This window comes from Lissotriton helveticus, chromosome 7 (assembly GCF_964261635.1).
Source record: "Lissotriton helveticus chromosome 7, aLisHel1.1, whole genome shotgun sequence".
NCBI classification, from domain to species: domain Eukaryota; kingdom Metazoa; phylum Chordata; class Amphibia; order Caudata; family Salamandridae; genus Lissotriton; species Lissotriton helveticus.
Window position 1 is genome coordinate 930,418,937 of NC_136068.1, and position 17,339 is coordinate 930,436,275.

The 17,339-nt window shown below is 42.5% G+C and overlaps 2 protein-coding genes and 1 pseudogene across 3 annotated transcripts in view; all 3 read left to right on the forward strand.

The window, feature by feature from the left end:
- The window catches only part of LOC144769402 (protocadherin gamma-C3-like), a 917,178-nt gene that overhangs the window by 29,343 nt on the left and 870,496 nt on the right, over nt 1–17,339 (forward strand). The window contains exon 1 of one of the 2 annotated variants that reach the window (XM_078653489.1): nt 4,826–7,020. The exons of the other annotated variant lie outside the window; for it this stretch is intronic. Coding sequence (XP_078509615.1) covers nt 4,888–7,020 — 2,133 coding nt within the window. The 5' untranslated portion in view covers nt 4,826–4,887. Of the gene's footprint in view, nt 1–4,825; nt 7,021–17,339 lie in introns of those variants that run through there. 2 annotated transcript variants of the gene reach the window in all.
- On the forward strand, nt 566–3,073 carry LOC144767181 (protocadherin gamma-A6 pseudogene; annotated as a pseudogene).
- LOC144767183 (protocadherin gamma-A12-like) lies at nt 13,091–16,881 on the forward strand. Its single transcript, XM_078650745.1, has 3 exons — nt 13,091–13,102; nt 14,191–16,395; nt 16,870–16,881. The coding sequence occupies exons 1-3, from the start codon at nt 13,091–13,093 to the stop codon at nt 16,879–16,881; spliced, it is 2,229 nt and encodes a 742-aa protein (XP_078506871.1).

Genomic DNA, 17,339 nt, shown 5'->3' on the forward strand with positions numbered 1-17,339 from the left:
ACACCTGCGCAAAAACTGGTTACAATTTCTACCGTGAATTTTAATTAATTTGTATTGATTGGTTTTGGAAAAATGTATCCTTTCTGTCCATTCACTCGGGCGTGGGAAATGAAACTAAACAACGAGGGGAAAAGGTTGTTTTAGGTCGTGCATGTGATCAGCAGGATTCCAGTTCACTCTAGCAGCTGCAGTTAGTGATTTAGACACTGCGGGTCGCTGTTTACCAATTTGAAAGAGACATGTTCTGAAAGGTTCTGAAGATCACGTGGGTCTTACTCTTAATGCATAGGAATCCGAAATGGGTCCGGGGTGCACGGCAGGCTCTTATTTCTTGTTCAGCGACCTACTTCATAATCGGGGGAGTTTAAGACCACGGGATCCTGCCGTGGATTGACTGCCTTTCTTGAGTGCTGCTCTGTCTGCTATGGCTCCGTCAGAGAGACGATACAATCTCGGGGCTCAGGTACAAGGACAGCGTTACGACGCGGTTGAAAGCCAGGCACCGAGACACTGTTGCAGAAGGAATAAAGCACAGAGAGGCTGTTGCTCCGGGGCTGAGACACAGATGCGCTGTTACTCTGTGGCTCAGTCACCGAGGCGCTGTGACTCCTGGGCTCAGGCATCGAGGCGCTGTTACTCCGAGGCTCAGGCATCGAGGCGCTGTCACTCCGGGGCTCCTCTGCTGCTTCTTGTGGCACTGCTGACAGTCTGTGGAGCCGCTGCCGCTGAGCTGCGTTATTCCATTCCCGAGGAGATGAGGAAAGGCGCTTTTGTTGGGAATATGGCTCTGGATCTGGGGATGGATACAAAGGAATTATCAGAGGGAGGAGCCCGCATTGTCTCCAGAGGTAGGAAGCAGTATTTTGTTCTCAATGTAAACAACGGGCATTTATACATGAATGAAAGGATTGACAGAGAAGATGTTTGCGGACACACTGCTCAGTGCTTAATTAATGTTGAGATTTTTTCAGAAAAAAAAATTGAAGTGTATTCAGTTGAAGTAGAAATTCGAGATATTAATGACAATTCGCCCACGTTTTTTGCACAAAAAATGACTTTACAAATCATTGAAAACACAGTGCCAGGAACGCATTTTGTGCTGCCCGAGGCTCAGGACTCAGATGAAGGGGTGAATTCCATACAAAACTATCAGCTTGAAGCAAATAAACACTTCTCCCTTGATGTGAAAAATAGTGCAGATGGAGCAAAGAGTATCGAGTTGGTCCTAGAGAAACCTCTAGATCGGGAAGAACAGGATCTTCACCAACTGATCCTGACGGCCACAGATGGAGGGGATCCGGTCAGATCAGGCACGATGCAGATTGATATCAATGTGCAGGATGTGAATGACAACGTCCCAGTTTTCGACCAGTCTGTCTATAAGTTCACTGTGCAGGAAGATGTGCCCAAGGGCGCTGTGGTGGGCAGCGTCAGAGCCACTGATATTGACCAGGCATCGAATGCGGAAGTACACTACTCGCTTTACAAAATCAAGGACAAGACTTCTCAGAAATTCATATTAGATTCTACCACAGGTGAAATATCATTGAATGAACTGCTGGATTTTGAAGAAACTGAATTTTATGAATTTGAAATCCAGGGAAGTGATGGAAGCTTCTCATCTCGATGTAAAGTTTTGATAGAGGTCCTTAATATAAATGACAACAGGCCAGAGATTATTATGTCATCACTGATCAAGCAAGTGTCAGAAAACAGCCAGGCAGGGACAGTCATTGCTCTTTTGGACGTATTTGATAGAGATTCTGGAGTGAATGGTATGGTTAATTGCTTCCTCCCTCCCCACCTTCCCTTTCAGTTGAAGAAGTCAGTTGGAAGTTATTACAGTTTGGTAACTGATGGTGAGTTGGACAGAGAGCAGACCTCGCAATATAATATAACCATTACAGCCACAGACAGTGGGACTCCCCCCCTCTCTAACAGTAAAACCATCAGCCTACAGATTACAGATGAAAATGACAACCCACCAATGTTTAAACACAAGTCTTACAGCTGCTACATTATGGAAAACATGCCCCCTGGAACATCTGTTTTTAGCTCAAAGGCAATGGATGCGGATTGGGGGAAAAATGCAAAAATCTCTTACTCCTTCATTGATGGGAAAATAGTGGATTTGCCGTTGTCGTCTTACATATCGATTAATTCCGAATCTGGTGTTGTCTATGCACTGCAAGCATTCGACTTCGAAATGTTCAGAGAATTTCAAATCCAAGTAAAGGCTCAAGATGGCGGTGCACCAGCACTTGAGAGTAAGGTCACTGTGACATTCTTTATACTGGATCAGAATGATAACACTCCTGAAATATTACACCCAGCAACTCCCACCGATGGCTCCTCTGGTGTGGAGATGGCTCCTCGCTCCTCAGATCCAGGGTATCTTGTCACAAAAGTGATTGCTGTTGATGCTGATTCAGGACAAAATTCATGGCTCTCCTACCAGCTGCTGCGGTCCACAGACCAGGGACTGTTTACTGTAGGTCTTCACAATGGAGAAATCAGGACAGCCCGTCCAGTTATGGAAAAAGATGCCACAAATCAATTTCTGGTGGTCTTGGTGAAGGACAATGGGCAGACTCCTCTCTCTTCATCAGTTACAGTCACCATCGTACTGGCAGACAGCATTCCGGAAATGCTTCATGATATAAGTAACCCTTCAGCTCCCGCAGACATGGAGTCTAACCTCACACTGTATCTGGTGATCTCTGTAGCTGTTATTTCCTTCTTGTTCCTTTTCCTGATCATCCTTCTTTTGGCGATCAGGCTTCACCGCTGGAGGGAATCTCAGCTCTGTGCATCATCCGGTGTTAACTTCAATGCACTTCCTGTCTCCCAGTTTGTGGGCATTGATGGCGTCAGAGCTTTTCTACAGACTTATTCTCATGATGTCTGCTTAACAGACTCAGGAGCTAGCAGTCTCCAGTTCCAGATTCCAGGCGACCCCAGCGCTGTTCCAGGAACCCAGAAAAATGAAATTCAAGGGCCTCCTCTAATTGAAGATTTTTTAGGACTAGGTAAAGAGGACCAACCCATTGTTCAGGTAAGTGTATGTTTGTGAATATTCTTTTGAAATCCATAAAAGACGTGCTTTTATGTTGGCTTATAATTCAAAGTTTTATATCGTGCAGAGGAACTTATGTGTGTTCTTGGAATGCTGAAGACATAAGTGTTTCTGGCAGACTAAAAGAAGAAAATGTGTCTTGTATTCATGCGCTGTAGCCTTAAACAACGCGTTGAATGGTTAGCAAGATGATACCAAGGGCTTTCGGGAACACCGAAAAAAATACTTGTGAATTCATTTAGAAATGTCTACACATAATTTTTAAGCATATGTGATTGTTTGTGAAATCATTTACACTGGAACTGAGTGTGAAATAACGTATTTACGATATTTCTAGAGCATTTTGGATACTTTTTTTGTGAGATCTTCAGTTTGGCAGCCACAACATGTTCTTTGTAAAGAGAACAGCGCTTTTTTGAATATGTGTTGTAGAATGATTTGAGGAAAGAAAAATATTCATTTTGGAAATTAGAAATAAAGTTTTGACTATGAGTTATACAGAGAAATAAAACGTTAAGATAAATCAAATTACATTTTGCTTACCGCCTTTCAGCTTCTCCTCTTGTACAGTCATCTACTCTGCTCACTTCCTTTCCAATGCATCTGCACCGTGGTTGTCTGTGCAGCAAACCCCTTCAGATGTAAAAATATTCATAGCGTGGAGATTTGTCTGTGAAACAGCAGTATGATTCCCCCCCTCAGATGTAAAAATATTCATAGCGTGGAGATTTGTCTGTGAAAGAGCAGTATGATTCCCTGATAAACGCCAGTCAGCCCATCAGTGAATGGCCACGGCCCAGTCACATAGACTGGCCGAAATACTTCCTTTGTTTACACATTTTCTTACCTTTATATCATGTCTCATCGTTAAACTCGGTATGTCACGAGCTAACCTGTTTTTTTTTTCTTTTTATATGAATTCCTTTAAACCGTGTGTGTCAGTTTGCCGAATCCGCATTATATTGCTTGTACCTCATTGTTCTGTGTGTGCATCACCAGTGTTTGGATTTATCCTAAAAAAAATGATCATGGAGCCCACTTTAGGTGCGCTCATTTCAGCGACGTTTACTTTTGGTCGTACTAAATACAGACACTTGAATCGTGAGGTAAAAAAATAAAATCCGTGCGTTTGGTTTGCAGTTATGACAAGTAGGCGTGATTAAAGAGTATATTTGTCTGGGTGGGAGATGTTTGAATTCTGATTAGCGAGGTGTAGTGCTTTATATAGCTCTGTGGGGCGAGATGCAGCATTTGGATTAGTCACAAGAGGGCGCTGTTGTCCCAGTCGACAAGAGAACATCAGCTGGAGGCGGTGTAGCAGAGCATCGCGCCGACTCTTCGCACAGTCACTCTTAAAAGAGATGCGACAGGAAGGGACTTCCAAGCGCTGCTTTCCCTGCGTGTTGGTTCCCCTGACTGAGTGCTGCAGAATCACTTTGAGTTGTACCGGGACGAGATATTACGTGGATATTTTTGGAAGGTCGGGCGCTGAAGGGCATAAAGGAGAGCGGATTATGGCTGGGACTGAGGCTGTCCCCGGAGCAGCAGAGCGGAGAGGCAAACGGCAAGTACTAGTCTCTTTCCTTCTTTTCGTGCTGTGTGAGGCGGTGTCTGGGCACCTACAATATTCTATCGCAGAAGAAACGAAGCGAGGGCATGTTGTTGGAAACATTGGAAAGGATTTGGGATTGAATGTGAAGCATTTGCCCGACAGGAACCCCCGCGTCGTTTCTGCTGCACAGAAGCAATATTTCACCATAAACGCAGACAGCGGGGAGCTGCTCGTGAGTGACAGAATAGACCGGGAGGAAATGTGCGGGGAAGCGACCAGTTGTTCCATCAGCTTCGATGCTGTGGTGGAGAACCCAATGAATGTTTTTCACGTGGAAGTGCTCATTCAAGACATCAATGACAACCCGCCACTCTTTCTGAAAAGTTCAGTTGTTTTAGAGATCGCCGAGACCGCATTGCCGGGAGCGCGCGTTGCCCTCGGAAATGCCCGAGATCCTGATATTGGCATCAATGCCCTGCAGGGTTACAAGTTGAGCGCAAACCCATACTTCCTTCTAGAGGAAACCAGAAGCAGCCAAGGGTTCAAGTTTGCCGAGTTAGTGCTGGAAAAGAGTTTAGATCGTGAAAAACAAAGTCATCTCCAGTTAATATTGACTGCTTACGACGGCGGAGATCCAGTCATGTCCAGTACAGTGGATATTAATATTAAAGTTCTTGATGCCAATGACAATGGTCCACTGTTTACTCAACAGGGCTACAGAGCCAGCATCAGTGAAGGGGCAGCAGTTAATTCAGTGGTGTTGCAGGTGAAAGCCACAGACGAGGATGAAGGTTCAAATTCCAAAATTACTTACTCTTTCAGCAGCATCTCTGCAGAGGCCCTTGGCACCTTCAGTCTGGACGCAGACAGTGGAGAAATAACAGTTAAGGGGCTTCTGGACTTTGAAAAGGCCACTTCTTACAGATTGTCAGTGGAAGCGAAGGATGGCGGGGGGCTGGTCGCTCATTGCCCGGTGCTGATAGAGATTATTGACGACAACGACAATGCTCCTGAGATCACTTTCACATCAGTGTCCAGCACAGTTTCAGAGGACTCCCCCCCAGGCACAGTGGTAGCGCTGATTAATATTCATGATCGAGATTCTGGAGATAATGGCCAGGTGGAGTGCCACATTCAAGAAAGGCTGCCTTTTGAATTGACTTCTTCGTCGGGAAAGATTTACAAACTTGTAACATCGAGCACACTAGACAGGGAAACTGCACCAGAATATAACGTCACAGTAATAGCCACAGACAAAGGATCTCCTCCCCTTGCAACAAGTAGAACTATCCAATTACAGCTATCCGATATAAATGATAACTCTCCACTATTTGCAAAATCTTCCTTTCATGTCACTGTTGCCGAGAATAATCCATCTGGTGCTTCTATTTACCGGATACAAGCCTTGGATCTCGATTTGAATCAAAACGCCCATATCACTTATTCCATCCTAAATAACAACAGTGAAGATGTTTCTCTTTCCTCCTACATCTCCATTAACTCCCAGACCGGTGTGATCTACGCCCAGCGCTCCTATGACTATGAACAGCTCAGGGAGTTTTACTTTCTGGTCAAGGCTCAGGACTCTGGGTCTCCTCCTCTCAGCAGTAATGTCACTGTGAGGGTGTTTATTGTTGATAAGAATGATAACTCCCCTGAAGTCCTCTACCCCACGCTCGGCTCTGATGGTTCTGCGTTGTTCGAGATGATCCCACCATCTTCTGATCCAGGTTATCTGATCACAAAGGTAGTGGCCGTGGATGCTGATTCTGGACACAATGCATGGCTCTCCTATCAGCTGATTCAGAGCTCTGAATCCTCACTATTTAAAATCGATCTCCACTCTGGAGAAATCAGGACATCACAACTGTTTCTGCCCAAAGATCCTCTCAAACAAAAAGTAGTGATAGTAGTGAAGGACAATGGGCAGCCACCTCTGTCAGCCACTACTACTCTGAACATGGTGTTCTCGGAAGATCTTCAGGTAGCACTTCCTGAATTAAAAGACCTGCCCAGTGAGCCTGATGATGAATTTAATTTGAAGGTCTATTTAGTTGTAGCTTTAGCTTTAATCACCTTCTTGTTTATTTTAACCCTGATGTTGGTTGTAATTATCAAATGCAGAACACCCAAGGGACCAGTCATGTTTGATTCTCTAGTCCCTACTCTTTATCCACACATTGACCCTAAATTCTCAACTAATTACCAAAATGGGACCCTGCCCTTGCCCTACGCATATGAGGTCGGTGTGGCACTGGACTCTAAGCAAAATGAGTTCACTTTTCTCAAATCAGGTCAAGATTTGTCCACAGACATCCTCTTCTCTACTAATGACTCAGGCATTCAGAATGAGCCTGTGGAAGGAACTGTTGGCAATGGCAGCTTTCAACAGGTAAGACGATGCAGTCCTATTGAACGTTATGTTGCTAATGTCATTTTGCCTTTTTTTTTCTCGATTGCAACATGTTTTTGTGCTTTTATTAATACCTCCTAAATGACTATAGAGAGGGTCAATATTCAAAGTCTATGTTTGAAGCACTGTGACAAAATGTGAATGTTGTGTTCCTTTATGTGGTTGAGGTGAAGTTGTGTAGTATTAAGTTGAGTAGTTAATTAAGCATAGCTTACCTCTTTCCCTCAGTGGTTTATTTATGAGAAACATGCATCACGTTTCTACCAAGTACAGTAGTACATGTATGAGGCAGGGCTCTGAATCAGACTTGTGCCTTTCCTGCACAAAAAACAATCCTGCATTCAACAGAGGCATACTTGCACAATATTGCAAGGGTGACTAAGTTGGCGCTAGGCTGTCGAAATTGATCCAGCTCAGGTGGAAAGGACAGATATGCACCATATTGCATAAATATGGTGCATAACTGCCCTTTCACTTTGGAGTATGGCAGTGCTGCACGCTGACCGGCTGTGCTGTCCTACGCCAATATCCAGTAAATGAGGGCCTTGGTGTTTTAAGCACAATGAGCCAGTACCTGTTCCTCCAATGACAATGCATCTTTTTTTGACGGCTACCGTTTGCTAGAATTTTTGCAGCACATCTTGCAGATTTTTTGTGAGTAGTCCAGGAATTTTTTTATACTGAGAAGTCCTTTTTTTTTTAATACAGTTAATGGTAACATGTGATGTAATTGTGTTAAAGTATTATTATTACATGAGATTATGATTATTGCTTGAGATTATGATGTATGTGTTTTTCGGGCCACATGTGTGTTATTGGAATTGTAAGCAAGGTGGCTTAAGAAAAACCTAAATAGTATAAACACATGCTAATGTGTATTGACAGAACCAGAAGTACACAGGTCAATGCAGATTGAAGACGCCATGGTATAAAGACAGAAAGAGCTGGTATTCTATCCTTGCATGGGTAAAACACCAAAAGTAAACAGCGTGGCAATTGGGATATCCTAAATATTGTTAATGTGTATTATTGCATCCTAAACAAATAGGATTATTTCTAGAGCACGGAGAAGACTCCATAGGTTATGGACCAAGACAACAGATACGTGGCAGTGATTTGAGACGGTGTGTGTGTGTGTACAGGAGAGACAGGATGCTGAAAACAGAGAGCTGGTGAAAACGGATAACAGAGAAAATGTGAGTGAGAGGTAAAGAGAGGGAAGAGCTGCATTATAATGTATCAACGTTGCAATCGCACACATTTTTTGTGTGCATTTAAGCTAGAATTGTTATCATGGAAGTCAAGGGAGGCTTTGCCTCTTCTGGTGATATGAAACCTCCAAACCATTCAACCAAAGAGAGTTGTTGTAATAGCAAAACATGAGATTTAATTGATGGACAGAATGCAGAACAATGTCATACATTCACCCCAGTACAGGGATCTGGGCCTACATCCATCGCTTTTTGCTCACCATGCCGTTCCAGTTTGAACCCAGCCATATGCAAATCAGTCTTGACTCTGTGCCCAAAGGGAACAGTCCAGCCCGAACTGCCAGGCCAGGTCCTCCCTGGCCTGGAAACAAGCATCCTAGGACCCGCTTTGGGGTCTCACCCCTCTTCAGCCAGGATAGCTTCACTTCAGTGACTTTGAGAGCACTGGACCCACTTCTGGGCATATCCGTCCCACACGGGGTGACAAATGCAAAAACAACAATTGATGGACAGAATGCAGAACAATCTGGAAAAGCTAACAGGGCCCCCTACAAAAAAGGATAAACCCTAGTAGGGAAAACAACTTATTTGAAAAACTGAAATGCACCGGGCATAGTGCCGGAATTATACTATATAGCAATTAAACCGTAGATTTGCAAACAATACATATAAGTCAAACTAGTATCTATGAAAAAGATATATTATTTATTTCATTTCTTTTTTATATATTTTCTGATAAATTATTTCACATTTCATAAAAAAGACATACATACATATATACAACAATGATATCAGAAAACTTATATATTGTCTCTATTTCCTTATATATAAAAAAACACAGATTTTAGCAAGATATGATCTGCCTGAGAAAAAATAGAAGTGCCTTCAGTTGTTACCAACCAATCACAATATATGTATTACAGCTTTCATGATGACCCAAATAAACACCAAGCTCATAGCAATTCATGCTAAGACAATAAAAAACTGATCACTGTAAAAAAATTGTTGGTGTCATATATGTTCTGGTTTTTAGAAGACACTGGTTACAGCTGTTAACTTTCACCAACGCGTTTCGGCCGAAGCCTTCCTCAGGGTATTCACACCAATGGTATACTAAAATAAGGAAAAAATTAATTTAGTTTAATTCATATTGCAAATCTATGGTACAAATATTAGCTATCAATAATTTCGTTTGGTGGTCTCACATATGACCCAGAATGCAGAACAATGTCATACATTCACTCCAGTACAGAGATGAGGGCCTAAATCCATCGTTTTTTTTGCTCACCATGACATTCCAGTTTGAACCCAGCCATATGCTAATCAGTCTTGACCCTGTGCCCAATGGAAACAGTCCAGCCCAAACTGCCAGGCCAGGTCCTCCCTGGACTGGAAACAAGCATCCGAGGACCGGTTTCATAGACAGTTCACATAAATGTGGTAATTAGACCAAGACATACGTCTATACAAACTTTTCTTATAAAAGCGTTTTAAATGGATTCCACTTATCATGGGCCCCATATCATCCATGTAATTTCAGGGGTATTCTTCAGCTAAAACAGAAGATAATTGAAAGATATAAAAGGTTGAAATGCCAGAATTCAAATGTATTTGATATCTAAATCATCAGCATCCTATCTTTATATTTTGAATGAAACCGACCAGTTGATAATGGATACATTTTAATTAAGGAATTTCCGTAAGCTAAGGCACAAACTGTTTGTTTACGTTATTGCAGTTGATGTGATCAGTTTAAAGAAATTGACATGTTCTTCATTTACATTCAATAAGTAAAACACTTCATATTAACTCACTGTTAAAACTACCAATGGCTGACTTGTTACCCGGAGTCATAGTGACCTGTGCATTGCTTGCCCAGAAGTCGAGCAGAACACTGAACAGTGCCATTATTGTGCATAGATTATGTGCATTCATTCTGTTACTTTACCATGAATATGGTATGTTTGCTTACCTTGAATGCTATTCTATAGATTTGATGTAACTTACACTGGCTTCTTAGACGAATCATATGTCACTTTAAGTGGTTACTGAAAATATTTGATTTTAATAGTTTATTTATTTAACTGTTTTGTAAAGTTCTGAGTTGTGAGGAAAACCACTACGAGGCATAATTTTAATAAATACAGTGCCAAAAATACACAGAACCATTCTTGAATCCAACATGGTAAAATATCCTCAACTCAGCTTTTAAGAATGAGTGTTGATCTTGTTATCTGGCGGCTGTTAATGTTGACATTGAGTGCTGCCAGGGTAGGAGTGTGGAGTGGCTACAGCTTTCCTGATGCTTACATTTGTATTTGTAGTTCAAAAACATCAAATATATTGCAATAATTCTTCCACAGATTACATATTGAATCCTCTGGTGTATATCTCATTGTCATTGTAAATATATATGTCTATTTCAGAAAGATTTTAAGAACCAATCAAGTTTCACTATTATGATGTTTCACTTGAATAATTCACTACCCATAGCATTTTAAATGCAGTACATCTGTTATATTTTTTAACAATGTCAACATTATCGTACAACAAGTACATGTCATCAAGGCAGTCGTAAGCATTGATTGCCACAGAAGAAGCAGTTTTGTATCTTTTGCATTCATTCAGCGGCACACACTCAGAAAAACACTTTGGGGAATTTCCTCTGTGTGGGCCTATGATTACGAGAATCAAAGGTGTGTTTGTGTGCATGAAATGCAAGGAGTTCCCCAAGGGAATTATGTTTGAGGATTTTATTGGGAACATCTGTTCTTGGACTAGTTACTGGTTCATAATGCAGAATTCTTGCCATGCCGCAAAAGCAGGGTCCTTACACTTGCATTTAGGCTTCATTGGCTCTTACATCACCTGCTGCACGTTTCTATGCTCTTCCTCTGCCGAAATACAAGTCATCAATTGGCGTATATGGTGCTGCTGCCTTCTTCCTCAACCCAGCAGGTTTTTTCATTTCTGCACATCAGATGCAGGCCTCTTAATCGAGCTATATTTCTCTTGTGCAGAATACTAGTACCAATGTTGTATCCTGGATGCCATATTAGTGATTTGGATACCATACTTGTGACCTGGATACCATGTTTGTGTCTCGGATACCTTACTTGTGATCTGGATACAATATTTGTTTCCTGGATACTATACTTGTGATCTGGATACCATACTTGTGGTGATCTGGACGCCATACTCGTGTCCTGGATGCCATAGTTGTGATATGGATTGCATACTTGTGATCTGGATACCATACTTGTGGTGATCTGGACTCCATACTCTTGTCCTGGATGCCATAGTTGTGTTCTGGATTCCATACATGTTATCTGGATACCATACTTGTGATGATCTAGACTCCATACTCTTGTCCTGGATGCCATAGTTGTGATCTGGATACCATACTTGTGTCTCTGATACCATACTTGTGGTGATCTGGACGCCATACTCGTGTCCTGGATGCCATAGTTGTGATCTGGATACCATACTTGTGTCTCGGATACCATACTTGTGGTGATCTGGGCGCCATACTCTTGTCCTGGATGCCATAGTTGTGATCTGGATGCCATACTTGTGTCTCGGATACCATACTTGTGGAGATCTGGGCGCCATACTCTTGTCCTGGATGCCATAGTTGTGATCTGGATACCATACTTGTGTCTCTGATACCATACTTGTGGTGATCTGGTTGCCATACTCGTGTCCTGGATGCCATAGTTGTAATCTGGATACCATACTTGTGTCAGGGGAGAGGTGATCAGGGGAGAGGTGTGGCGCCGCGGCCAGGGCGACTGACGCTGGAATCTGGGGATCACGGTTCGATCCCCGGCTCCGGCGGCAGATTAGCCCAGCACCATGTGACTCTGGGCAATAGCTCGCTTAATCTTCCCGACGGCCCCCAGCGCCTAGAGACCCTTACGGGTGATTGTGCGCTTTACAAATGTGGACTTTATTTATTTATTTTATTATTTATCTGGATTGCATACTTGTAATGTGGATACCATACTTGTGGTGATCTGGACTCCATACTCTTGTCCAGGATGCCATAGTTGTGTTCTGGATTCCATACATGTTATCTGGATACCATACTTGTGATGATCTAGACTCCATACTCGTGTCCTGGTTGCCATACTCGTGTCCTGGATGCCATAGTGGTGTCTCGGATACCATAATTGTGGTGATCTGGACGCCATTCTCTTGCCCTGGATGCCATACTTGAGCCTCGGATACCATACTTGTGAACTAGATACCATAGTTGTAATCTGGATACCGGACTTCTACAGGTCATTTCTTAGTGTGAGAACAGAGCCTCACACATGTCCCTTTGTATGTGTCCACTGGTTCAGACACGCATGAGTGCCCTGTGCTGCTGCGGTCATTTGCTTATGCTTTAGTAATGGTGGCAGGCACTATGGTAAACAAAATCTCGATCCAAGAGACAGAATAGGTCTCTTCACCCAAAACTTCAACAGCATTGGCGGTGAGGGTTATAAAGCTCTTATACAAATCAATAGCAGGTGCAAAAAAAATAATCAGTGGTTCTCCTGCTGGGCATTTTCCATATGTTCTTTGCATCATAGGACCCTTGAGTCTCCTGCAGCTTGTGTTGTGCAGCCCTGTCTGGAAAGCGCTGCATCACTGATGAAGTGGAATCCCTCCTCTGCAGGAGGCATGTCTAATTCTGTTTTCAATCTGATTCGGCCATCTGACTGATGGTCTTGTTCCGTTATTTACTAGGGGGCCATTCAGCGAATATGTCACATTACATCACCAAAGTGTAGCTGACATCATCAGGCAAAGACGCCTTCTAGATTGGCCATTGTTGGTGATTGTTAAAGATGCAGGACCGGGTAAGATAATTGGGGTGTTTCCGCTACCCTAGATGACCTCTTTAACCTCACCACGCTGTCTCTATTCTATTTCAGAAGCAGTCTCTGATGCATTCCCCTATATCTGCTATACATCAAGTATGATACAACCATAAACATTCTGCGTGATGGCTGCCTGAACTTTCGATGTTTATTTTACTGAATACAGAAGTGTTTGCTTTCTCTATTGGGTACCAAACCTGGATGAGAATCTAGCTGAGGTCATCACACCCTCGACATTGAGACAGGAGGAGCCAGTCAGTCTAGTGCCATGGATGGCATGTCACACTCAGTCATTTTCACAGTGATACAAGACAATCTGTTCCACTGTTTACAGCCAGGTTAAGTCATTTTACCGGCATAAGAGTGGCGGCATTAGACTTGGGGCCTTATTACAACTATTGATTAAAAAAACGTGAGTGACCCAGTTAGACCCTTGAGGGCTTGGGTAGTTAAATGAAAGGGTAGAGAGGCCTTCAAGGGATATAATTCAAGAGAACAATCAATTGTTTGATGTAACTCTAGGAGAAATTAATTAACCTAATGTATGAATCATATAAGCAAATACACAAAATCTATTTGTTTGGACCATATGTGACAACAAATAAACACATTGAAACATATAAACGTATAAACAACAGAACACAAGGGTGTATATGAAAAGAATTTTATCAAACATTCATTGAATCAGCAATAAATCAAAAAAGCAGGTATGGAAATGCTGGTATGGATAACGTGATAACAAAATAATCAATAACACAGCAAAACCTAAAAAGAACATCTATCTCAAAAACAAAGCGACTCAAACACTGCAGAGATAAGATGAAGGTCGACGTTTCGGTCTCTTTACAACAAAATTATCGAGACCATCCTCAGGACTGTTGTCATTAAAAACACTGCTGAAAGCTGTACTGTAATCCAGATGGATGTAAGGTACCACAGAGTTGGTCTCAGGGAAGGGTTAAGCGTTGAACACGGGTTAGTGCCTTTAAATGGAGCACAGACGCCCCTCAGGCTCAATCGCCGGGAAATGAAATGGACGATCAATTTCTAAATGGCTACTGCCTCAGGGTGAAAACCGCTCCGTAATATGGAAGCTAGGGACCTATAATCCTCTTAACATCCAACGACTGTATCCACCAAAAGCGAAATCTTTTAGGCTGTGGCGGTTGCAAGACGAAGAGCTTGAACCCTCGTATCTGCGGTTGCTTCAATCTAAGACGCAGTCGACATTAATTCGAACGGGCACCGGAAAAGCCGAGCAAATAGCATTGCAGGTCATTGAAAACACTGCTCTCGGAACACACTTTGTGCTCCCTGAAGCCCACGATGCAGATGCGGGGGTCTACTCTCTGCAGACCTATCAGCTCAGTGACAGTAAGCACTTCACCCTGAACGTGAAAAGCAGCGGCGATGGCGCCAAGTATGCGGAGCTGGTGCTGGTGACTCCCCTGGACCGGGAAGAGCAGGACGCCCATCAGCTGGTGCTCACAGCTGCAGACGGAGGCGACCCGGCCAGGACAGGAACCGCGACCATTAATATCACCGTCCTCGATTACAACGACAATGCTCCCGTTTTCAGCCAACCTGTTTACAAGTTCAGTGTGCTGGAGAACTCAGCAAAAGGGGCGGTCGTGGGCACCGTCAGAGCCACTGACATCGACAAGGGAATAAACTCAGAGGTGACGTATTCCTTTAACACAATTAAGGAAAATGTTTTACAAAAGTTAGAACTGGATTCTAAAACTGGAGCAATATCTCTGATTGAACAATTGGATTTTGAAGACTCTGAACTCTATGAATTTGAAGTCATGGGAACTGATGTAGGAAGTCTGTCATCACGCTGCAAAGTTTTGATAGAAGTGATTAATGTGAATGACAATGCCCCAGAGATTTATCTGTCTTCTCTGCTCAAGCAAGTTCCAGAAAGCAGCCCACCGGGCACAGTCATTGCTGTTCTAGAAGTGTTTGACAGGGATTCTGGAGAGCATGGAATAGTTACTTGCTCCCTCCCTCCTCATCTTCCCTTTAATTTGAAGAAGTCGATCGGAAGCTATTACACTTTGGTAACTGATGATGTTTTAGATAGAGAGCAGGTCCTAGCATACAATATATCCATTACAGCCACAGACAGTGGAACTCCACCACTCTCTAAAACCGAAAATATAAATCTTCAGATCACAGATGAAAATGACAACCCACCATTATTTAAACAAAGCTCCTACAATGCATACATAATTGAAAATATATCTCCAGGATCATCTATTTTTCGCGCCATGGCAACGGATTTAGATTCTGAGAATAATTCCAAAATCACCTACTCCATAATTGATGGTCACATAGGGGAAATACCATTGTCTTCTTACATATCAATTAATTCAGAATCTGGTATTATTTACGCACTTCAGTCATTCGATTTTGAAAAGTTTAGAGAAATCCAGGTTCAAGTGAAGGCTCAAGATGGGGGATCTCCGTCTCTTGCTAGTAATGTCTCTGTGACATTCTTTGTACAGGATCAGAATGATAACGCTCCTGAAATATTGTACCCATCAACACCTACAGATGGCTCCTCTGGGGTTGAGATTGCTCCTCGCTCCTCTGAACCAGGTTATCTGATCACTAAAGTCATTGCAGTCGATGCTGACTCAGGTCAGAATTCATGGCTCTCCTACCAGCTGCTGAGGTCCACAGACCAGGGACTGTTTATTGTAGGTCTTCACACTGGAGAAATCAGGACAGCCCGCCCCATTAAGGAAAAAGATTCCATAAAACAATTCCTGGTGGTCTCCGTGAAGGACAGTGGGCAGACTCCTCTCTCCTGTACATTTACAGTCACCATAGTGTTGGCAGAGAGTCTGCCAGAAATGCTTCATGATATAAGTAACCCTTCAGCTCCCACAGACATGGAGTCAAACCTCACACTATATCTGGTGATCGCTGTAGCTGTTGTTTCCTTCTTGTTCCTTTTCCTGATCATTCTCCTTTTGGCCATCCGGATTCACCACTGGAGGGAATCTCAGCTCCGAGACACATCTGGTGTTAACTTCAATGCACTTCCTGCCACTCATTTTGTTGGCATTGATGGAGTGAGAGCTTTTCTACAGACTTGTTCCCATGATACCTTTTTAACAACAAATACACAGAAAAGCCAACTTCAGTACACAGATTCAAACGAATCAAATGGCATTACACCAAAACAGAATTGTGACAAACAAGGACACCTCCTCATTGACGATTTTCTAGAAATAGGCAAAGAGAACGAGCCTTTTATTCAGGTAAGTGTATTTTTTGCAACGTATTGACTTGATTCAATACACAACACTATTCATAAACGTATATATAACCCATGTTGCATATCCCTAGTACAGAACTGCTTTGTTCTCTTACAAGACTTTTCTGTTTATTACAAATGTGCATGTTATGTTACCAGATCTTGTAAAGTACATGGCAGCCCAGACACTGGATTCCCAGCTCTGAATCTGACTAGCAGAAATCTAAATGCATGCGCCTTAGCCTCAATCCTTCTCCAAATATATGAAATTGTTAATAGCTGGAAGATCTTGCAAATGCTAAAATGTACTTGCTTGGTAACGAATAATGTAGCTAGAGACAAATTGAAAAGAAACGTATTTGAAAGCAAATGTAACTAAGTAAGGCAGACATTGATCATGAGATGTCCAATGGTCTCAATCTTTGGGTGGGCTTCCATGTTAACGGCACATCCCCTTCCCTTATTCTTTTTTTAATAGAGGCTTTTATGAACTGTAATGTATATATATATATATATATATATATATATATATATATATATATATATATATATATATATATATATATATATATATCTTCTCAGAACTTCAAACTCTGCTCTTGATGAGTACATAGAGCCATGTGTACTGTGCAAGAAGCTGTGTCTGGCGTGCAGTAATATTCTTTCTGTAGGAATCATGTCCATTGTTAAAGTCTTTGATCTATTTCAAAAAGTTCAGCTGATTGTTCTGCCAAGCAGATCTGTCCATGCTCCCTTTTGTTAAAGGGTGAAAATGTCAGGTGACCTACCTTGTACTCCAGAGATTGGCGGCCCACCTCCAGGTCTGCTAGGCATAAAACTATGAGCCTTTCTGTAGTTGGCGGTATGTGTGAGGTGATGAATAAATATACTTAGCATGAACACAACTGTGTGTGGAGCGGAAGCATGCCACCTACCTTATCTGCTTTT